We start from the raw sequence: 23,902 nt of genomic DNA, 5'->3' as shown, positions 1-23,902 counted from the left end.
CGCAGCGAACAAACGCTGCGCACAAATCACGCACTGTTTGAACTGCCCCATTGACTTCTATAGGGCTGTGCGTGGCGTGCGAAAAATACGCGGCCTGCACGCACGAAAATCACGCTCGTGTGAATCCCCCCTTAGTCTTTAGCCACCTGAGGGGCGGCTTCTCCTCATCATTTTTATTCGTATTACTCGGAAGGCTGATTTGTTGGTGTGGCAGTAATTTTTACAAGGATGTAATGGTAGGACAATGTGTCAGGACGCAGTGGTCTAGCGCAGAATTAGAGTTGTTCACGGATGCGACCGGTGCCTTCGGTTTTGGTGCTGTTTTTCTGAGCCAGATGGAGCAGTGGTGCTTGGCCAGGACATTGGTGTGATATCAGTGTCATTAGGATATTAACCTTGTTGGAATTGTTCTCAATTTTGGTTGTAGTGGTCAGTGCGTTTGCCTTACATGCAGGGCCGGACTGGCAATCTGGCAGTTCTGGCAAATGCCAGATGGGCCGCTGAACAGTGGGCCATCTGCTTGCCGTCCAAACGATCAGTGTCGGCTCAGGCGGCATGCTACAGCATTTGTAAAAGTGCGGCCGGCATAGCAGCTAAGAACTGCCGTCCGACTGTAATAGCAGCCGTGGTCTGTGCTGCTATTACTAAAACTCCCTGTGCTACGCTAAAATCTCCCCCTTCAGCCCCCCTTCCCTGCTCTTCAGACAACCTCTCCTCCTCCTCCTGCTGCTGTTACCAGTCGGGACGTGAGGGAGGGGGAGGGGAGACTGTCGGTGGTCCCTGTGTCGGGCTTTGAGCAGAAGTCCTGGAGTGAAGAATCTCACCCCATCAACCTGCCTTCACAAATATCCTACATAAATGTAAGTGCAAGTGTGTTTACAAGGTGTACTTTATATGTGTATAATGTGTGCATGTAATGTGCATATTTGTGTGTCTGTTATGTGTACATGTGTGTATATATAATGTATGTGATGTGTACATGTGTATATATGGTGTGTGATGTGTTCATGTGTGTGTATATATAGTGTATGTGATGTGTACATGTGTGTATATATAGTGTGTGATGTGTTCATGTGTGTATACATAGTGTGTGATGTGTTCATGTGTGTATATGTAGCGGGGTCCGCAAATAAACACTGACACCACTTGAAGTTGTTTCTAATACATTTACTTAAATGTTTATGGTACAACAAGTATAACTTCAACTTTCTGAGTCACTGGATATATGCAACAAGGCTTAGATGCTATGGGTGCCGATGAACTTCCGGCTTTACGGTTGGGGGGTCTCGAGAGGGTCTTTCTCCTAGTGGCTGCGCCTCAACCTCCCTATAAACCTGGTACGGCAGGTTACAAGGCCACCTCTGCGGGTCACGGTGAGGCTACCCACTACCCTTCGCAGACTCCCCAAGACTGGAGGCTATGCCCCGTCACCCTTGGCTGCGGCGGGAGGTTGATATTTGTTTCGCTCTGCGCCTTCGCGGGTCGACTTGGGAGCTACCCACTACCCTGCGAAATCACCACTATAAGGGGAATGCGGTACTCACTGTTGGTCCGTTGCTGGCGTCTGGAGATTAGTTCTTGTTTCACGTGTTTCTGTTCCTTCGACACGTCACTTTCCTTTAACACAGTCTTCAATAGCAAGTCACTGCTTTAATTCAACATATGCCACACTTGCAAGTGGGGGTGACTCAGCAGACAACACAGGGTTAACACGACTTCCAGGCTGTTCCAAGACCTAACTTCACTTCCCAGTGTTACTTATCTTCTGTACTGCGCCTCACACAGGCACCCGTCCAACCATAGCCCTCTCTCCTGCACTTCAGATCACACTCAGATCACACTCATCTTTGTGGCTATTAATAGAACACACAGTCCTCCAAAGTATATCTCAGCAGTATAAGATCTCACACAGACCGCCATTAACAGTGTGGGCACCAGGTTACACAGGGCACTTATCTGAGGTGCTGGCCAGCTCCATGGCTCCTCTCCCTGTTCCAGTTCAGCTTTCTCCTATTGGCACCTTCTCTGGGGTGGCTTTATCTCTCTCACCAATCCTCTGCTACAGTGCTAATCCCCACTCCTCCTGGTTATGGCTCCTCTCAGCATCCTCCCCCGAGCCTCCTCTCTCCACACGTCTGGGTTTTTCCACAGCACACCAAGTCCTGCACTTCCTGTCCAACAGCTCTATACCTTAAAGGAAAGGTGTCACGAAAAAAAAAATTTTGATATCAATTTGCATTTACTGTTTTATTATAAAATCTTTTATTTATGTGTGTGTTTGTTTTTTACTTTTTTCTTTTTTCTAACTTTTACTTCACTATGGGGGCTGCCATTTTGTTTTTCATCTCTGTATGTGTCGATTAACGACACATACAGAGATGGGATACGGCAGCTACAGTGCATAGGAGTCAATGAACGGGAGCCGTCCCATTGACTTTGCTCTATGGCTCTGTCCTGCGCAGACGCAGGTCAGAGTCACACAGAGCAGAGCAGCTGTTTGCAGGGAGAGAGCAGGCGCCATCCTGAAGACCAGCTGCACTGCAGGTAAGATGTGTGTCTCTGCATGTCCCACTCTCTACCTCACAGACCCCCGCTCTCGTGACCCCCGACGGGCCCCCCACCCGACGGCCCCCCCACCCGACGGCCCCCCCACCCGACGCCCCCCCCTCCCTCCCTTGTGTGAAGGACACACGATGAAACTGTACTGGGAAAGCCCTGAACGGTAAATCTCTCTAGTTGTGCTGAGACTGTTTGGGGATGTGACTAATGAACCTCTCAGTCTCAGCACAATTAGAGAGATTTATCGTTCAGGGGTCTGGGAAAGCTGGGTGACCACCATTACCCCTCCTACTGGAGTGTGAGAGGTTCATTAGTCACATCCCCAAACACACTCCACTAGGAGGGGTAATGGTGGTTACCCAGCTTTCCCAGACCCCTGAATGATAAATCTCTCTAGTTGTGCTGAGACTGAGAGGTTCATTTGTCACATCCCCAAACAGTCTCAGCACAACTAGAGAAATTTACCGTTCAGGGGTCTGGGAAAGCTGGGTGACCACCATTACCCCACCCACTGGAGTGTGAGAGGTTCATTAGTCACATCCCTAAACACTCCAGTATGAGGGGTAATGGTGGTCACCCAGCTTTCCCAGACGCAGATATAACCAGGAAAGTGCTGGATGGACGTGCTGAGGGTGCACAGGGTTTTTGGTGACCCCCTCTGTCATGTGATCGGACCTAGGTTACCGGTTCATCAGACGGGGTTCATGTGACTATAACTCTGTCCATAACAAGAGACAGTGCACTCAGGACAAGCCCTGCCCTCATGCCGTAGTTGTGGTTCTGTCTGCGGTGATGGCGGTGGGTGGCTCTGACACCCGCCTCCCCCGTCGGGTCATCTCAGGACAGAAGGGGTGTCCGGATTGGAGACACTGCGCCGCACCTGTCCTCAGGTTGTGTCTGGTATTGCAGTTCACCTCCATTGAAGTGAATAGGACAGAGCTGTAATACCACACACGACCTGAGGACAGGTGCGGCGCCATGTTTTCCTGGACGACCCCTTTAAGACTTTTCCCGTGTGTGTGTGTGTGGCAGAGAGGAGTGTGCACAGGCGCCGCTGATACTTCATAGCCGCTTATCAGCTGCTTTGAAGAATCAGCGGCGAGCACCCCCCCCCCCCCCCACGCACACACACACACACAAATCCCCCAAACACGCAAAATCAAATGTAATCAAGCGTTTTTTATGTGTTTTTTTTGCACGTAAAATGTGCAAAAAAAAACATGTCAAATACACGGCGTGTGAACCGGTCAACTGAAAAGTCATTCACTTCACTTTCATCATTCTAAGGCTGGGTTCACACGACCTATTTTCAGGCGTAAACGAGGCGTTTTATGCCTCGATTTACGCCTGAAAAGACGGCTCCAATACGTCGGCAAACATCTGCCCATTCATTTGAATGGGTTTGCCAACGTACTGTGCCGACGACCTGTAATTTTACGTGTCGCTGTCAAAAGACGGCGCGTAAAATAACAGCCTCGGCAAAGAAGTGCAGGACACTTCTTGGGACGTAATTGGAGCCGTTTTTCATTGAATCCAATGAAGAACAGCTCCAAATTACGGCCGTAATTGATGCCTCGCAAAATGTGAGTACGAGCAATTATGTCTGAAATGACGGAGCTGTTTTCTCCTGAAAACAGCTCCGTCATTTCAGACGTAAATGCAGTTAGCGTGTGCACATACCCTAGGGGTATGTTCACACACAATGTTTTCAGCTGAAAAATCGGAAGCAGAACGCCTACAAGCATCTGCCCATTGGTTTCAATGGGAAATACGGCGTTCTGTTCCGACAGGGCGTTTTTTACGTGGTAGTTTTCCAAAAACGGCACGTAAAAAGACGCCCGACCAAAATGAAGTGCACATCACTTCTTGGGACGTTTTTGGAGCCGTTTTTCATTCACTTTATAGAAAAACAGCTCCAAAAACGGCCGTTAAAAAACGCGAGTTTGATTAAAAAATGGCTGAAAATCAGGAGCTGTTTTCCCTTTGTTTAGTGAGAGTGTGAACATACACTTAGCCTTTTGGTGTGTCCTAGAACTTCTTCCAGCTGCAGAATCACACCCAATATGCTTTGCCTTATTCACCTTGCTGTAATTCTGGGAAGTGCTCCCCCTGGTGGCCAACATTGGAAAACATGTCAAATTATTATTTAATTTTTAATACTTTCCACCATACGGAAAAAAAATAAAAAATACAGCAAAAAACTTAAAAAATATAATAGAAATAAGTAACGACACTTAAAAAAAAAGGTTTAATTTGCGACACATTCCCTTTAAGCCACTGGTCCTGCAGTGACACCTAGTGGCTGCTAATAACATGGCAGGCATATACTAAATAACACAGCATGAAAGTACCAACCAACATGAAAGATGCACAGGGAAGACAGTTCAATTTAAACAGGGCAGTATCACCCCCTTACACTTACATAGTGTGTGATGTGTTCATGTGTGTATATATAGTGTGATGTGTTCATGTGTGTATATATAGTGTGATGTGTTCATGTGTGTATATATAGTGTGATGTGTTCATGTGTGTATATATAGTGTGATGTGTTCATGTGTGTATATATAGTGTGATGTGTTCATGTGTGTATATATAGTGTGATGTGTTCATGTGTGTATATATAGTGTAGTGTGTGATGTGTACATGTGTATATATAGTGTAGTGTGTGATGTGTTCATGTGTGTATATATAGTGTGTGATGTGTTCATGTGTGTATATATAGTGTGTGATGTGTGTGTGTGTGTGTGTGTGTGTGTGTGTATATAGTGTGTTTGATGTGTACGTGCATGTGTGTGTTTGTATATATATATATATATGGAGAGCGCTATAGCTGTTGTATTTATTTTATTCGTAGTTTAAATACTGCAGATTTTACCAATGGATTTCGTTGTGGTAAGGGCTCGTCGGAAAAAACACAGCAGAATACAGTAGCAACATAGTGGGTGACATTTAACAAATCTCATCCACACGCTGCATAAAATTTCCAAGCCGAAATTGACCTGCGTTGCGTAATTTACAGACCGCAGCACGTCAATTCCTGCTACGGAAAGTGTGCAGAATTGCTGCGTTTTTCATAGGAGATGTCTCCATCTCCTAACATTGATAAAAATGCAGCAATTTACGCACCATTTTCTGCTGCAAACACCGCAGGAAATGGTGCGTTTTTGCCACAGTGGAAAGCCGTTGACATTCAGACGGAATTGCTGAAGAAAATGGTGCGTATTTTGCTGTGTTTTTCTCAATGTTGGGAGATGGTGACGTCTCCTCTGAGAAACGCAGCAAATCATTCCACTTTCCACAGCAGGAATTGACATGCTGCAATACGAAAAATATGCACCGCAGGTCATTTTCTTGTCAGAAATTTTACGCAGCGTGTGGATAGGATTTGATAAATCTCACCCACTTTGCTGCTGCTGTATTCTGCGTATTTTCCTTCCGCAATTCCGGATGGAAAATGCGCAGCAATTCCGTTACGTGTGGACAAGCCCTAATGCAGTAGAAGCAGAGTGGGTGAGATTTGAACAAATCTCACCCACGCGATGAGCGGGAAAAAAGGCTCAGAAATTGACCTGCGGTCCGTTTTTTTAATCCGCAGCATGTCAATTGTATTTGCATAAATGATGCTTATTTGTTTCTGGTTTTCCCCATTTAATTCATGGAGAGGTAAAAGCCGCAACAAATAGCAGATGTTGTGGGTTTTTTCTGCAGAAATGCAGCGATTCCGATTCGAAAAAATCGTAACTCAGGAAAAATTAAAATCTTATACTTACCCAGAATTCAAGGGTAAGGGCCGGCCTCCTGGGATGACGTTTCATCCATGTGACTGCTGCAGCCAATCGCAGGCTGCAGCGGTCTCATGGGATGAAACATCATCCCAGGGCTGCAGGATGTAGGAGGGAAGCCTGAAAACTGCACCACAATTTGGTGTGTTTTTTTAGCCGGAATTCCCTGCGCTTCACAGGGCATATACGCTGTATGCTTTTACACAACGTATCTGTCCTATGTGAACATACCCGTACAGTATATACATATAGTAGCTTCTGTCTTACATGGATACAGCTGCAAACCACGTCCACATGCTGCATTCCCACGAGTCAGCGCAGTTTTCAAATGATTGTTAATGTCCATGCAGTTTTTTGCAGACATTAACAATCATTTCAAAACCGCACCGACTTTTGGTAAAACTGCATGTGCTACGTGTCATACTGGACAACTTTTGTTGTTACGATCTGATTGTTTGCGTTAAAGGCTATGTAACCCTTTGAAGGGGATTTATTTTATTTTTCTAATAAGATGGCAGTCAGTGTGTTTTGTGCAACTTTATAATTAGTTTTTATTAAAAAATCTTTTTACTTTTTGAGATATAGCTGCTCTATATCCTGTATACAGAGCAGCTGTATCTTACGCTGAATCCTGAACACGTCAGGTGCGTGGGACTGACGGGTTCAGTGTCAGCGTGTCCTGTGTGTCTCTGACACGCAGGTTCCACCTATAATAGATCACATCTAAGTTACTTAAATGTGATAGATTACAGGTGAATACAGTCGACTACTCTATTGATGCCGCCAAAAAAACAGAAACCTTGCGAAACGGAGACAAACGGAAACCATTAGCAATAGAAGCGTTACCATTGAAATCAATGGTAATGGTAACGGACAGCTATGGTTTCTGTTTGGTTTCCATTCGTGGGTTCCCCGTGAGAATGAAGCCTAACTATTACTGTATCATCTGTACAGATAGTGGAGGGTACTATTTTTTGGGGTATAAGCAACACCCAGTATATCATTACCATTGTTCAGGTCATACTGGAAGCTGCTAACCTGACTTCGCAAATGATCTCTGTACTGAAATGTATTTGTACTGAGCTTGGTCCTGGTGCTGTATATATGTATGAGCTTGGTGTTGTATATATGTACTGAGCTCGGTTCTGGTACTGTATATATGTAATGAGCTTGGTTCTGGTGATGTGTATATATAGTACTGAGCTTGATTTTATGGTGTTGTATATATGTAATAAGCTTGGTTCTGGTGTAGATCAGATGGCATTGTTGCAATTCATTGTATGTTTAATCAGAACCTGTCTGGTAGTTTTAACCCCTGGAGTCGCCACCATGATGTAATACATGACCTGACAATATTTCCAAACATTCCCCTGTATGTTTGTTTCAGATGCAGCAAAATCTTTAAAATCAACTTTTAAAATAGTGCACGCTATATGCTAATTACTATATAAATGGTCATGGGTCAGTGCCGCTATCCTGTAGAGTCACACAGACCTAACTGCAAATCCACCTTTCCATGCTTGGTTGACATCACCCTTGGCTGTTATACATCACTACCAGTCTCCTCCAACTTTCTTGGATGCACTATTGCCTTGTACTCCATGAACACGCAACGTTCAGTGAGTTGTACTCTGCCCGGCTTCATCACTGCACCGCGCATGCCAGGGGAGTAAAAGGCAAAGGAGAAGGCTGGTAGTAATGTAGAACAGTAAGGGGGATGCCAATCAAGATCTGGGGGGCACCATTTCAATTTTTGCCTCAGGAAGCAGAAAAGCTAGAATTGGCCCTGGGGCGGTGGCGCCACTGAAACCATCTACAGGTGGGAACTATATGCGGGGCACTATATACAAAAAAAATCCTCTAGAATAACAAGCATGTACATTATTCTCGTGGAAAAGCAGTGGATTAGTTGGAGTTGGGGCTATCAAGAACTATTCCTCCTTTCATTTACACCTGTTTTAACCCCTTAACGACCAGGCCTATTTTGGCCTTAATGACCAAGCATTCTTTTTTATTTTTCTCATCTTCACATTCCAAGAGTTATAACTCTTTTATTTTTCCGTCAACATACACTACCATTCAAAAGTTTGGGGTCACCCAGACAATTTTGTGTTTTCCATGAAAACTCATGCTTGTATTTATCAAATGAGTTGCAAAATGACTAGAAAATATAGTCAAGACATTGACAAGGTTAGAAATAATGATTTTTATTTGAAATAATAATTTTCTCCTTCAAACTTTGCTTTCGTCAAAGAATGCTCCATTTGCAGCAATTCCAGCATTGCAGACCTTTGGCATTCTAGCTGTTAATTTGCTGAGGTAATCGGGAGAAATTTCACCCCATGCTTCCAGAAGCCCCTCCCACAAGTTGGATTGGCTTGATGGGCACTTCTTGCGTACCATACGGTCAAGCTGCTCCCACAACAGCTCTATGGGGTTGAGATCTGGTGACTGCGCTGGCCACTCCATTACAGATAGAATACCAGCTGCCTGCTTCTTCCCTAAATAGTTCTTGCATAATTTGGAGGTGTGCTTTGGGTCATTGTCCTGTTGTAGAATGAAATTGGCTCCAATCAAGCGCTGTCCACAGGGTATGGCATGGCGTTGCAAAATGGAGTGATAGCCTTCCTTATTCAAAATCCTTTTTACCTTGTACAAATCTCCCACTTTGCCAGCACCAAAGCAACCCCAGACCATCACATTTCCTATTTAATGAAGCTGCCAGTTGAGGACCTGTGAGGCGTCTATTTCTCAAATTAGAGACTCTAATGTACTTGTCTTGTTGCTCAGTTGTGCAGTGGGGCCTCCCACTTCTCTTTCTACTCTGGTTAGAGCCTATTTGTAATGTCCTCTGAAGGGAGTAGTACACACCGTTGTAGGAAATCTTCAGTTTTTTTGGCAATTTCTCGCATGGAATAGCCTTCATTTCTAAGAACAAGAATAGACTGTCGAGTTTCACATGAAAGCTCTCTTTTTCTAGCCATTTTGAGAGTTTAATCGAACCCACAAATGTAATGCTCCAGACTCTAAACTAGCTCAAAGGAAGGTCAGTTTTATAGCTCCTCTAAACAGCAAAACTGTTTACAGCGGTGCTAACATAATTGCACAAGGGTTTTCAAGTGTTTTCTAATCATCCATTAGCCTTCTAACACCGTTAGCAAACACAATGTACCATTAGAACACTGGAGCGATGGTTGCTGGAAATGGGCCTCTATACACCTATGTAGATATTGCATTAAAAACCAGACGTTTGCAGCTAGAATAATCATTTAGCACATTAACAATGTATAGAGTGTATTTCTGATTAATTTAATGTTATCTTCATTGAAAAAAAACTGTGCTTTTCTTTCAAAAATAAGGACATTTCTAAGTGACCCTAAACTTTTGAACGGTAGTGTAGGCGTATGAGGGCACCATTTTTTGGTGCATATATTATATTGATTAACTTTTATTAACTTTTTTGGGGGAAGGGAATTGAAAACAAACGCTATTCCTGCATTGTTTTTCACATTTTAAATTTACGCCGTTCACTATGCGACATAAATACCATGTTACCTTTATTCTATGGGTCGGTCCGATTATGACGATACCACATATATTTAGGTTTTTTATGTTTCACTATGTTTGCACAATAAAAAACCTTTTAAACAAAAATAACACATTCTTGCATAACCGCATTCCAAGAGCCATAACTGTATTATTTTTCCGTTGATATTGCCATATGAGGGCTTGTTTTTGCGGCACAAGGTGTAGTTTTCATTGTTACTATTTTGGGGTGCATGGGACTTATTGATTACGTTTTATTATATTTATTTTCTGGGGGAATGCAGAAAAAAAGTGATTTTTACGTTGTTTTTAGCTGATTTTTTGTACTGCGTTCAGTATACCGTTATATTAACATGTTAACTTTATTACTTGTGTTGTTACGATCGCAGCGATACCATATATGTGTACTTTTCAGGATTGTTTTTACACTTTTATTAAATAAAAACACTTTTTATGGAAAAAAAAATGGTTTTATTTTATTTTTACTGTTCACGTTTTTTTTATATATTTTAAAAAAAATTATTTGACTGTTTTTAATTTTTTTTTTTAGTCCCACTAGGGGACTTCACCATGCGATCTTCTGATCGCAGATATAATGCTTTGGTATACTTAGTATACCAAAGCATTATTGTCTGTCAGTGTGAAACTGACAGCCAATCTATTAGGCCATGCCTCCGACACGGCCTAATAGGCATACAGCCAGGGCAGGCCTGGGGGTCTTTGTTAGACACCGGGCTGCCATGGCAACCCGTTAGCGGCCATAAATCGCATTCGCGGCCGCCGATGGGTGACAGAGGGAGCTCCCTCCCTCTGTCAATAGATTTAAATGCCGCGGTCGCTATTGACTTCGGCATTTAATGGGTTAAACGGCTGAGATTGAAGGTTTCTTCAATCTCGGCAGTTGCAGCGGGAGCCCGGCTGTCAGTCATAGCCAGGCTCCCGCGTCGATCGTGCGGGCACAGCTTCTCCTTTGTTTTGGCCTTTTTTGGTGCCCTTCGCATCGGCGAGTTGGTGCCCCCAGTGCGAGGCATTTGGGTGTTTTGGTGGGAGAAGATGTGATACTGGATATGAACAAAACTTATGAAATGGTCCAGAGATATTAGAAACTGGTTCAAAAACTTCACACATATATATATATGATAAACTGATCTACAAAAATTTAAGTCATACGACCCACAAATGCTAAAACACTAATTTTTATGTCATTAAAATATACATTTTATTGAATTAATTAAAATACAGAAATAAGTAAGGATATGGAAACAACTCTAAGCGAATATACTCATGTCCAAGGTATCGATACATGATCCTAATGGTACTGGTTATGGAATGTTTGAAATTGCACGTGCACAGGTCAAAAACTGACAACTTAGGTAGGGGCACAGGGTTTCTGTGTCGCTAATGTATATTGGAAGGGCGTCAGAGGAATGAAGTGGTTGAGAGTGCTACCTGAAGTAATCAAATTGAGCAAAGAAGCTTTGGTAGTGGTATTTGTAGTGCACACAGGAGGAATGACCTTGTGCTCATCTCGCTCATCAAGTCTGGCATGTGGTCGGTGGTGGTACCACGCATAGTTTGATGTGAAACACAAAACCTGGCCAATATTGTGCCAGACGGGTCCTGAACATTCCAGTGGTTTATGCGGCGTCCGTTATGGCGGAATTTTGCTTGCCTAGCAAGCCGTTTTGCCGTGTGGTAAAGTATACATGTCAGTGTTTGGACATACCGAACAGATGCTGCCCAGGTTAGCTGGGCATTGTGTTTTTGTTAACCCCTTCCCGACATCCACCATATATATATGGCGCACGTTGGATGGGGGAATGTTGAGCGGGCTCATGGGTTGAGCCCGCTCCAGAGGACGAGTGTATCGGCTGTGTGTTACAGTCGACACTTCCGGGTAACGGGTGGGATCTCGCTCGATAACCTTGTATAACCCGTTAAATGCCGCGGTCAATAGCGATGACGGCATTTAAATCACTGAAAACAGGAGGGCGACCCCCTGTAACATTCCAAAAGCCCCCCCGCGGTGAAATCAGAGATTGCTGTTGGTTGGCATGGCATTAGATTAGTATTGCAGTATATCGTGCAAGCGATCCAACGATCGCTGGTTCAAGTCCCCTAGGGGGACAAGAAAAAAAAAGTAAAAAACAGTGAAGTAAAGTTTTTTTTAATAAATAAAAAAATTTAAAGTTCAAAAAACAACACTTTTCCCATTCTCCCTCAAGCACAATGTAAAAAAAATAATTAACATAACTGGTATCGACGCGTCCGTAAAAGTCTGAACTATTACAATATATCATTATTTAGTCCGCACTGTGAATGCCGTCAAATGCAAAATCTCAGAATTGCTTTTTTGTGGTCACTACATCTCCCACAAAAAATGAAATAAAAAGTGATCTAAAAGTCTCAGCTCACCCTGCAAAAAATAAGCCCTCATATCGCTAAATAGACGGAAAAATAAAAAAGTTATAGCTTTCAGAATACGGCGACAAAACTCAGATTTTATTTTTAATTATCCGTTTTTTCTTGTAAAAGTAGTAAAACATAAAAAAAAAAAAACTATAAAAATGTGGTATTGCTATAATTGTATTGACCTGCAGAATAAAGTTAACATGGCATTTTTACCGCCTGGTGAACGACATAAAAACAAAACCACCCAAAATATTGAGGAATCGCTGTTTTTTTCTTATTCCACCTCACAAATATTTTAAGGGTTAATATTGTTAATAAAAGCTGTAGCCTTCCACTCAAAACCAAAAGAGTGTCCTTTTTTCCTTTATTTTTTGCGGTTTTACTATAATGCTTGTTAAACTATACGTATGATGCACCCAAAAATTTAGGCAAAGGGGCATGTACCTGTAGTCTTCGATGTTTGACCAAATATAGCAGGCTCATTTGTAAGTTGATAATTTTGTATGACCCACGGATGATGTTATAAATATCCAAAAGGCCCTCGGCAGAAAAGGTTCCCCAACCCTACTCTACTGGGACTAACTAATTTTTTCAGTCAGGTGGGGGCCATCTTAGGCTCTATCCTTCCCAACAGCCCTGGTATCAGCAGTATCTCCTGGATGTGATTTTATTCATCTCGACCTGTATAATTTTGATCATCTACCTCATCGTGAAAGTTATCAGAGTTCCTATTTACTTCCTATCTTCCAACAGGAAACGAAAACAAAATTAGGCCCCATGCACACGACCGTGCCCGTAATTACGACTCGTAATTACGGGCATGGCCGGGCACGGCTGGCCACGGGCAGCCGGTCGTTTTTCCGGGCCGTGCTCCCATTATAAAGTATAGTAGCACAGCCCGTAAAATAAAAAAATAGAACATGTTCTATCTTTTTCAACGACACGGGCACCTTCCCGTAAGAAAACGGGAAGGTACCCGTGGCCAATAGAAGTCTATGGGCCCGTTATTTCGGGTCGTAATTACGACCCGTAATAACGGGAGTTTTTACTGTCGTGTGCACGAGGCCTTAGTGTTTGTGTTTTTTTATACTTCAATTTTGTTTTATTGTTTTCTGAAGTAAAAACAACGTAAAACTTACAAAAACGACATGAAACTGTAATTCCACTTTTGTAGATGGCTATGTTGGATGAAATCCAGCTTTGAATATTTGGGTCAAGCAACCTTTCATTTTGGGTTTTACATAAAGAAGCAGAATTCACTGAGAAGTTTTTCCGGCGTGTCCATGTACATCTCCGGTCACAATCGTTCACATCTCACTAAACTATTATAATGTCCAGGAGCCCTGCCCCCATCCCGCTTCACAGAATGATAACTTCAAACAATGACAATCAGTAAAATATGTCACTGGGTATTTATTCTGCCCCCTGCTGTTCCGGGGGACGTCACTAATTATAAAACTCTAATTAGAGTTAATCAGAGCAGCAGTCAGTGTTGGGTTTGCATTTCAATGGCATGAGGATTAATAAAGAAGATAAAAGCTGGGAAAATACTCAATTAGACGACGGACCCCACACTTACATCTAAACAAAAATTGGAACAAAAATTACCAAATGCAAAAAGCATGGATCATACAAGGTCATATTGTGAAATATGCAGCAATATATCTAGGCCAGCTTTACAGAAGGACTGATATTTACTGGTGAACCGATTTTTATGTTTTTGTTGGGTTTCGTTGGAAAAGTGTAACTTTACTCACCGTAAATTCTCTTTCCTTTAGTCCAAGCAGCAGCACTCATGGGGGATATTCTATCCTCCTAAAAGATAGGACAGGTGGTATTAATTATTTGATTAATCAGTTACCCTATAATAGCCTGCCTCATAGTAGTCACATTCTGTATTTATAACCGGAAGAACAAGAAAACCCACGGATACTCAAGATCTGCTGAACAAAGAAACATACTTTTTTTGGGGGGAGGAAGCAGTGCTGCTGCTTGGACTAAAGGGAGGAGAATTTACGGTAAGCAAAAATTACACTTTCCTTGATGTCCACAGCAGCAGAACTCATGGGGATATAGCTCGTGGACCATTTAGGGTGGGTCTTTCTGAACTGCGGACAGAATAACCGCTCGTCCAAAGCCTGCCCCCCCCCCCATCTCTTCTGATGTCTAGTATGTAGTGTTTTACAAACGTATGTGAAGAGGACCATGACGCAGTCCTGCAGATTTGGTCAATTAGAAAGCAGTTTCTTTCTGACCATGATGTGGATACGGCTCTAGTAGAGTGTGTCCTGATGGGCTGCGGAGCTTGTAATCCTGCCTGGGTATAGCAGATAGTAATTGCCTCCCTTATTCATATGGACAAGGAGGCCTTAGATGATTTTTGGCATTTATTCCTTCCCTGAAAAGAAAGGAAGAGATGATTGGATTTTCTAAAGTCCTTGGTACGACCTTTATAAACCTTTAAGGCCCTGCCAGCATCTAATGAATGACGTTTCCATTCCTCCACTGATGATGGTTCTGGACGGAATACAGGTAACTCCTTCTGTTGATTTATATTCTGGAAGGAAGGAACTTTTGGGATAAAGTTAGGTAATGTCCTGATGAGGACGCGATCCTGAATGAAGAGTAGATATGGCTCTGAAGATCCCAAGGCCTGTATATCACTTACTCTCTTGGCAGTTGTTATAGCCACTTAAAAACAGACCTTGAGTGAAAGATATTTTAGATCAACAGACTGAAGAGGCTCAAACGGTGGCTCACATAGATGATTGAGGATGATGCATAGGTCCGACTTAGGGACTGGATCGGTTACTGTTGGTCAAATTCTCTGTACGGCCTTTATAAATGACTAGGTGAGAGGGTGTTGATGACTGTCTCCGATAGTCCTGAGTCAGCTAAAAAGGAGCGATCAACCTCCATGCTGTGAATTGGAGATGGTCCAGATGAGGACAATAGCGGTTGCCTTGTGACACAAGGGATGGGATCTGAGGAAGTACCCAGAAATTGACCTTGCTCATTGACATGAGTAACGAGAACCATGCTCCTTTGGCCAGTAGGGCAGATGGCAAGGACCGAGACTTGTTCCTGTTTGATCTTCTGCAAGACATTTGGGATTATTAGAATGGGCGGGAATATGTATGCCAGGTGGAACGTCCATGGTATGGAAAGGGCATTCAAGGCCCACAGTTTGTCTGCACTGAACAGGGAACAAAACTGATCCACCTTTGCGTTCCTTCGGGTGGCCATTAGGTTCACTTGTGGTTGACCCCAAAATTCCACTATCTGTCTGAAAATCTGTTGATCTAGGCACCATTCCCCCGGTAGTGGAAGGTCGCGGCTTAGTTTGTCCGCTACAGTGTTGAGGGGCCCTTTTATGTGTACAGCGATCAGCTGTTGAGCATTTTCCTCTGCCCATGATAGGATCGGTGCCACCTCTATGAGAAGGGCTATGGATTGGGTGCCTCCCTGACGGTTCAGGTAAGATACTGTAGTCGCATTGTCAGAGCGAACTCGTATGGCCTTCCCTTGAATGGATTGGTGAAAATATGCCAGGGCCCTCATAACTGCTCGCATCTCCCTGCGATTCGAGGATATTAACCCCTCTTCCGGAGACCAAGTCCCCTTCATCATTTGCTCTGCCATGTGAGCACCCCAACCTGAGCTGGATGCGTCTGTTGTTATGTCTATCCAAGACTGTGGGGCAAAGGACCTGCCGTTATTTAACTCAAACCACCAGGTTAGGGGGGTTCTTGTATCTATGGATATTATTACTTAGTTGTGCAGAGTATCCAAGCCTCGGTTCCAAACCCTCAGTATCTCTTGCTGCAGGGGTCGCATATGTACCCTCATAATTAGACGAATTGACACAGGCTTTACCTTGCTGAGGTCTCGTGCTGACAATTGTACCCGATAGGGTCCTTCTGATGGAAGATTAATCATCATCTGCCGGGTGTTCAGGCTGAAGCTCAGGAACTGCTTTTCTTGTGTGGGCTGAATATGGGATTTCTCCCAATTGATGATCCAACCCAATGCCTGAATCTCTGAGAGAATAATCTGCAGGTGGGCACTGAGAACCTTTACGGAGTAGGCTTTCACTAGCCAATCGTCTAAATAAGGTACTATAGTGATACTTTTCTTTCTAAGGCCGGCTACTACCGCTACAATCACCTTGGTGAATGTGTATGGGGCTGATAATATCCCGAATTGCAGTGCTGTGAATTACAGGTGGAGTAATTCACCCTGGATCCAGAGGAATTTTCTGTGTCCCAGATGGATCGGAATGTCTAGATATGCGACCTTCAAATCTATTGTTGCAATAAAATCTCCTTCTTCTAACAGAGAAAGTGCAGAACGAATGGTTTCCATACAGAATTTTTTCTTGCAAATAAATTGTTTCGATATCGGAGATCTATAATCGTCCTCTATTTTCCTCTTGGTTTGAGAACTAGGAAGACTTTGGAGTAGACTCCTTTCTGAACTCCCTCTTTGGGCACTTTTTCTAGAACTCTCATATCTGGAAACACCGGAATAGCTTTTTCTATGAGACTGCTTTTCTTTGGTAAATGTAGCAATAGGAAGAAATCTGTCTATTGGGTATGACAATAATTCTATTTTGTAACAATTTTTTATTATATCTAGTACCCAACGGTCTTTTATGAACTCTTCCCACTGGGGATAGAAAAAAAGACAGCCTTCCTCCCGCTGGAAAGCTTTTGGCATCAGAATTCCAGCCTTCTGCCGGCGCCCTGACGGCTTCTTCCTCTACCCTTCTGACGTCTATACGTTCCACGCTGGGAACTCTGCATACTAGTGGAGGAGGAATTCTCTCCTCTCTCTTGTCTTCCTGCCTTGTACTGACCTCTGGATTGGCCACGAAAGGAAGATCTCCATTTACGTTTCCCTGACTGAGGGAGTAATTTATACTTCTTGTCCGACAGATTTTCCATTAGAGAATCTAGTTCGGTCCCAGAAAGCCTATTGGGCTGGAACTCCATAGAACAAAGGGCGTTTTTTTAGTGCATATCGGCTCCCCATGGCTTTATCCAGAGGGACCTCGTCCCAGCACGGGTCGCAAGTCTGGCCTGCTGTATCATGGCATCACAAAGAAAATCTGACGCCAGCGAGACCGGTCTGAAATACTTAAGGATGTCATCTCGTGAGACTCCATTGTCTATATCTTCCTCCATCTGGAGGAGCCAGGATCTTAAGTTCTTTTCTACCGTGGAGGAGGCTAGCGACATCTTTGCCTGAGCTGTGGCTCTTAGGTAGCCCCTGCGCAGTGAGCTATAAATCCTTCGGTCCATAGGGTCCTGAAAATTTGACCCAACTTCACTGGGGACTACTGTTCACCTAAAGAGCTTGGCAATAGCTACGTCTACCTTAGGGGGTTCCCCCCATTCTTTCTCTTGTTCCTCATCAATGACAAACATTGTCTTGAATCTCTTTGTTAGAATGGGTCCATTATTTGGAGACTTGCATTCATTTATCATAAGCTTTTTTGTGATGGATTCAACTTTGAATGGCCTAATTTTTTTGGGAAAGCCATCCTCTCCTGTGCCATCATACTGAACCCGTTCATCTGAAAGTATGGTTTTGAGTAAACTGGACATTTTCTCTAGAGGAAAGAGATTAAGGTCCTGATCGTCATCACTTTCAGATGGAGAAGTATGTATTTTTTTATCGATGACTATAGATCCCTCCACAACGTCTGACTCCCTAGGAGATGAGACATGTTCCCTTATTGGTCTGGATCTGTAGACCTGGGCCTGGGATGTTTCTCCAAATTTTTCCCTCTCATGCGAGAGGCTTTCTTTGAATTCAGTGGAGTCATGGACAAAATCCTTCATCCGGAGTAGCATTTCCCTCTTGGACATGGGTTGATCCTCTACAGGAAATTCATTATCTCTGCATTCAGAGCAGAAAAAATAATCATTACCATCTGATAACGGGGCATCGCAAGCCCTAGATGATAGGTGTCTGCGTTTCCCTGCAGACTTCCTCCCGCATCCTCTATCCCCAGAGCCCTGGCTAGACATCTGTGAATAGAGAACATACCGGTCAGAAAACCCCTTATTTTGAGAATACCACAAGTAAAAAAGAGGAAACTACAGGTTACCGTAATAATCTAGGAGAAGCCCTGAGCAGCCAGGAGGAGCGCAGAAGAAAAACTTCCATGGCTGCTTTAAATCCTCCCACTACTTCCGGGATTGCGCCGACAGTGGCCGAGGATGCCGGAATGCGCATGCGTGGAAGCGAAAAATGGCCTCGTTCATAGGGAAAAAATACGGGCTTCAAGAAAATGGCGCCAGCGGCGTGCGACGTTATACGCCGGTGCCACGCATTCCCAGATCCGTTCTACAAGGGGAGAGGAGGAGAAAACGCTCTTTCCTCTACCAGGGAAGCCAGCACAAACCGTAAGTTTACAAGCCCTGCAGACTTCCTTTTGTACTATCCGGCTGGAACGCTTTTACCCATAAGACACGGACCTTGATGAATAAAATACCTAATCCAAAACTAGAGTAGATAATATAAGAAGAAAATATACTTCCCAACACTCCAGGAACCACCTGTCTAGAAGGAAGGACAGAAAAGAACACAATGTGACTACTAGGATGCAGGCTATTATAGGGTAACTGATTAATCAAATAATTGATACCACTACTCCTATCTTTTAGGAGGATAGAATATCCCCCATGAGTGCTGCTGCTGTGGATGTCAAGGAAATTATTTTCCCATAATTAAAAAAAACAAAAAAAACAAAACAACCACAGTATCTAAAGTGACCACCAGGTGGTGTTGACACAAGATTAAAAAAAAACCTGAGTGATTCTATGATAGTTTTAGCACACTATACCCTACAAAAACTATTCATTTTCTGTTGCTTATATGGTGCCAACATAATCTGTATCACTGTATAGAGATTGTCACTATTTGCATGTTTTTATTGGAGGTCACAATCTAATTTCCCTCTCTCACAATTTCATAGGAAGCCGAATATCATATTAGGATGTTTTTGGATTATGGAAGGAAAGCAGAGATCCTGGCGGAAACCCAGAAGAACACAGAAAGAATATATAAACTCTGCGATGATGTTAACCATGGTAGGATTCGAAACCAGGACCCCATTGAGCCATGAATATTTGATTACTCACTACAAAGCGGCACTATTATATGGGCACTATAATGTGGCATTACTGTGGAGATGATATGCCATGTGGCACTGCTATGTTGTGAAGCACGACTATATCTGTGGGAATACCATAAACCAATCTTTCACTTAAACAGGTCAGACAATCAAGCAGATTAAGAAGTTCAGGCCGGCTACAAGTCTAATGGGCTTGAGCCTCCCCCACTTTCTCCCGTCCCACCACAAAACTTTTCCAAAAGTAGCTGCAGTAGGAACCCGGTGGATGAGAGCATTTACAGAGAGATGGCACTGTTATTTGGACACTGTATCGTTGTGGTATTATTTAGGCACACACTATATAGGACCAGGATTGGCCTTATGTTGGATGGTGACTAGTGCAGTGCCTTCTGTTAGCTCCCCCAGATCACCGGTGTACTGTCACATGGTGTACATAAAATTATAAGTGCCATATAGTCAGGGTCGGCGTCAGCAGCCGGCGAACCCGGGCAAGTGCCGGGTGCTTACGGTGCCGTCATGGCTCCTTCAGCAGCGGAATCCCCGGCCAGAGCATAGATTCCACTCCTAGAGGGAGCCCCTGTTTAGAAGCGGAATCCCCCCAGAGCATTGCCGATGCTCTGGCCAGCGATTCCGCTCCTGGAGAAGCCTCTTTACGTCACTATCCATATATGGACAGTGACATCAGGGGCTCCTCCTGAAGTGGAATCCCCGGCGAGAGCGTTGATGATGCTCTGGCCAGGGATTCCGCTCCTGGAGAAGCCCCTGATGTCACTACCCATATATGGACAGTGACGTCAGGGGCTCTGTCTAGCAGCGGAATCCCCGGTCAGAGCTTTTGTCAACGCTCCAGCCGGGGATTCCGCTCCAGCAGGAGCCCCTGACGTCACTGTCCATATGAAGTGACATCAGGGGCTCCTCCAGGAGCGGAATCACCGGACAGAGCATCGGCTGGAAATTCAACTCCTAGAGGGAGTCCCAATGGCGCTATCTACATGGAAGGGGGTCTAGCCCTATCTATGGGGGGTTTATGTTTCATTATCTACAGGGACAGGTGTGTGGCACTATCTACAAGGGGTTGTGTGGCACTATCTACAAGGGTTTGTGTGGCACTATCTACAGGGGGACTGTGTGTGGTACTATCTACAGGGAGCTGTGTGGCACTACCTACAGGGGAGCTGTGTGGCACTGTCTACAGTGGGCACTGTGGCATTATCTACAGAGGGCACTGTGGCACTATCTACAGAGGGCACTGTGGCATTATCTACAGGGGGCACTGTGGCATTATTTACAGAGGGCACTGTATATTTGGGGGCACAAACTGGGGGCCTAACTTTTATATGGGGGCACAAACTGGGGGACTAACTTTTATATGGGGGCATAATCAGGGCCTAACTTCTATATGGGGGCACAAACTGAGGTTTACTGTAGCTGTGAGTTCCCCTGCAAAGGGGCCCACTAAGTATGTGTAACCCAAGTGCCCACATAAACCTGGAACTGGTTCTGCATATAGTATGGTGCCCTAATAACAGTGCCATTCACTGACTGAACAACAATTCCATACAGTTGTCTTATTAACAATGTTATAAAGTGCAGTGTATGGTGGCGGCAAGAATAATGTACTGTGTAGTGCCTAAGTAACCGTGCCATACAATGCCGCCATACAGTGTGTAAATAATACCACATACAGTGAGGAAGTAACAGCTCCATATATAAAGTTATCTAATAACAGCGCTAGACAATGTCTATATAAAACTGCTGTACAATTGTGGTGGTCACAAGCCTCAGGCTTTCTGAAGCGTCCCATACAGTCTGTATTGATGGGTCTGGTCTGGAGTCTATATTTGTTTAGGGGGTTTGGTCTGAGGTCCGCTCTGTGTTTGTTTAGAGGGTCTGATCTGAGCTCTGTGTTTGTTTAGGGGGCCTGGTCTGGGGTTTGTATTAGTTTGGACGGTCTGGTCTGAGGTTTGTATTTATTTAGGGGTCAGGTCTGTATTTGTTTACAGTGCCTGGTCTGGTGTCTGTATGTATTTAGGGGGTCTGGTCTGGGGTCTGTATTTGTTTACAGTGCCTGGTCTTGGGTCTGTATGTATTTAGGGGGTCTGGTCTGGGGTCTGTATTTGTTTAGGAGTCTGGTCTGGGGACTGTATTTGTTAGAGGGTCTGATCTTAGGTTTGTATTTGTTTACGGTGCCTGGCCTGGGGTCTGTAGGTATTTAGGGGGCATGGTCTTTGGTCTGTATTTGTTTACAGTGCCTGGTCTGGGGTCTGTATTTATTTAGGGGTCTGGTCTGGGGTTTGTATTTGTTTAGGAGTCTGGTCTGAGGTATGTATTTGTTTACAGTGCCTGGTCTGGGGTCTGTATGTATTTAGGGGGTCTGGTCTGGGGTCTGTATTTGTTTAGGAGTCTGGTCTGGGGTCTGTATTTGTTAGAGGGTCTGTTCTGAGGTTTGTATTTGTTTACGGTGCCTGGTTTGGGGTCTGTATTTATTTAGCGGTCTGGTATGTGGTCTGTATTTGTTTTGGGGGTCTCATCCGGGTTCTGTATTTGTTTAGAGGGTCTCATCTGAGGTCTGCATTTGTGTAGGTGGTATTGGGTCTGTATTAGTTTAAAGGGTCTGGTCTGGTATCTGTATTCATTTTGATGTATGATGAAGGGGGGTCATATGCACTATTTCTGATTTACAAAATGGAATAGTGGGGTGTGTCCTATATAAATGGGCGGGGCACAAGAGAAGAATCCAGCACTTTTTAGAATCTCTCTGATGTCCCTTCTCAAAGGTTGGCAAGTATGGGTTAAGGCCAAAATTTGCTGCATCATTAATTATTGTTAACAAAGGGGTTGGAAAAAAAACAGCTCGGAGAACCTTTTAACCTCTTAATACAGGATTCCGAACATGTGCACACATACATCATCGCTGATCGTGACCAGGAGTGTGACTGTGATTGACAACCACCCTACTGCACTAACGGCCGGGATTGTTTAACCCCACAAGCTCTACCATTGTTCTGTCCCTGCCTGGGAAATCTTGATAACCCTAATAAAGACCCCCATAATATAATTAGGGTAAATTCAGACGTAACAGAAATCCTCAGCTATATCTTCATGTGTTACATGCCTATTTTGTTGTAATTATTATATGGTTTGGGATGTTGAAGGGGTTAATAGTGGTCTATGGCAGGGAAGTATACATTCATTTTATTTAATCTAAAAATGTCCAGGTATAGAAAGCTCTAAATGTTTCCCTTTCTTCAAACAGCCATAAAATAACATCATTCCACCTGCAGCGACCACTAGGGGGAGCGCACTACATACAGATATATATAGCTCCCATAGAGTTACATGATACAATTCTGCTACCTGCAGCCACCACTAGAGGGAGCTTACTACATACAGCTATAGACAGCTACCATAGAGTTACATAATAAAATTCTGTTGAAGCAGCCACCACTACAGGGAGCTCATTACATACAGATATATACAACTTCCATACAGCTTCATGATACAATTCTGCTACCTGCAGCCACCACTAGAGGGAGATCACTACATACAGATATAGACAGCTCCCATAGAGTTAGATAATAACATTCTACTACCTGGAGCCACCACTAGAGGGAGCTCACTACATACAGATATATACAGCTCCCAAAGAGTTACATGATAAGATTCTGCTACCTGCAGTTACCACTAGGGGGTGCTCAATACATACAGATATATACAGAGTTACATGATAAGATTCTGCTACCTGCAGTTACCACTAGGGGGTGCTCACTACATACAGATATATACAGAGTTACATGTCATGTCTGCAGTCACCATCACCACTAGAGGGAGCTCACTGCATAGGGATTTATACAGCTCCCATTGAAATCAATAATCAATTCACATGCAGTGCGCTCCCCTAGCGGCGGCAGAAAGAATTGTATAATTTAACTTGTTCTTATCTCCTGAACTACTCATAGGGGTGGGAGGGGGGGGATTCTAAGTGCGCCCCTGAGGATTGTGCATCCAATTCCATAATATAGCGAAGGGCATCTCTGGTTAATAAAGTATTTTCCCCTACACTTCAAGACATTGTGGTAAAGGAAGGGTTAAAGCTGCGCGCTGTGTTTACACTGCTCCAGGGGGCGGAGTTATAACCAGTCACCAGCACAGTCCTGTTTCCGAACGTCTGAAGCCGTCTCCATGGCAGCCCTGCTATGTGTAACTAAGCTCAAGCAACATTCACAACTGGGGCGGGGACCACGTGACAGACAGCGACGTCCTCCAATCCCAGACAAGAATTCTGTTGGCTGAGCCAATCAGAAAGACCGAGCTTCGAAGTAAGGCGTCGTCCTACTCCACCTGCTGAATGAGAGCTGCGTCCATAGTAGCAGGTGAAAGCTCCGGGCTGCTGCAGGGAGGATCCTCATCCCGAGACTCTAAAGGTGACATTTTAGAAACATAATCATCTATAAATCGG

The 23,902-nt window shown here is 44.0% G+C and overlaps 1 protein-coding gene across 6 annotated transcripts in view; it reads left to right on the top strand.

Annotated features, from left to right (window-relative positions):
- CAPSL (calcyphosine like) overlaps positions 1-23,902 on the top strand; it is an 87,194-nt gene that overhangs the window by 36,278 nt on the left and 27,014 nt on the right. For 5 of the 6 annotated variants that reach the window (XM_075841931.1, XM_075841913.1, XM_075841938.1 and 2 more), the window contains one exon: positions 19,285-19,399. In XM_075841931.1, coding sequence (XP_075698046.1) covers positions 19,285-19,399 — 115 coding nt within the window. Of the gene's footprint in view, positions 1-19,284; positions 19,400-23,746; positions 23,868-23,902 lie in introns of those variants that run through there. The other variant, XM_075841949.1, reaches the window with a different exon arrangement.

The sequence above is a fragment of the Rhinoderma darwinii genome, chromosome 1 (assembly GCF_050947455.1).
Source record: "Rhinoderma darwinii isolate aRhiDar2 chromosome 1, aRhiDar2.hap1, whole genome shotgun sequence".
NCBI lineage: Eukaryota > Metazoa > Chordata > Amphibia > Anura > Rhinodermatidae > Rhinoderma > Rhinoderma darwinii.
The sequence above is the reverse complement of the archived record's forward strand: the minus strand, read 5'-3'. Positions and strand labels throughout refer to the sequence as shown.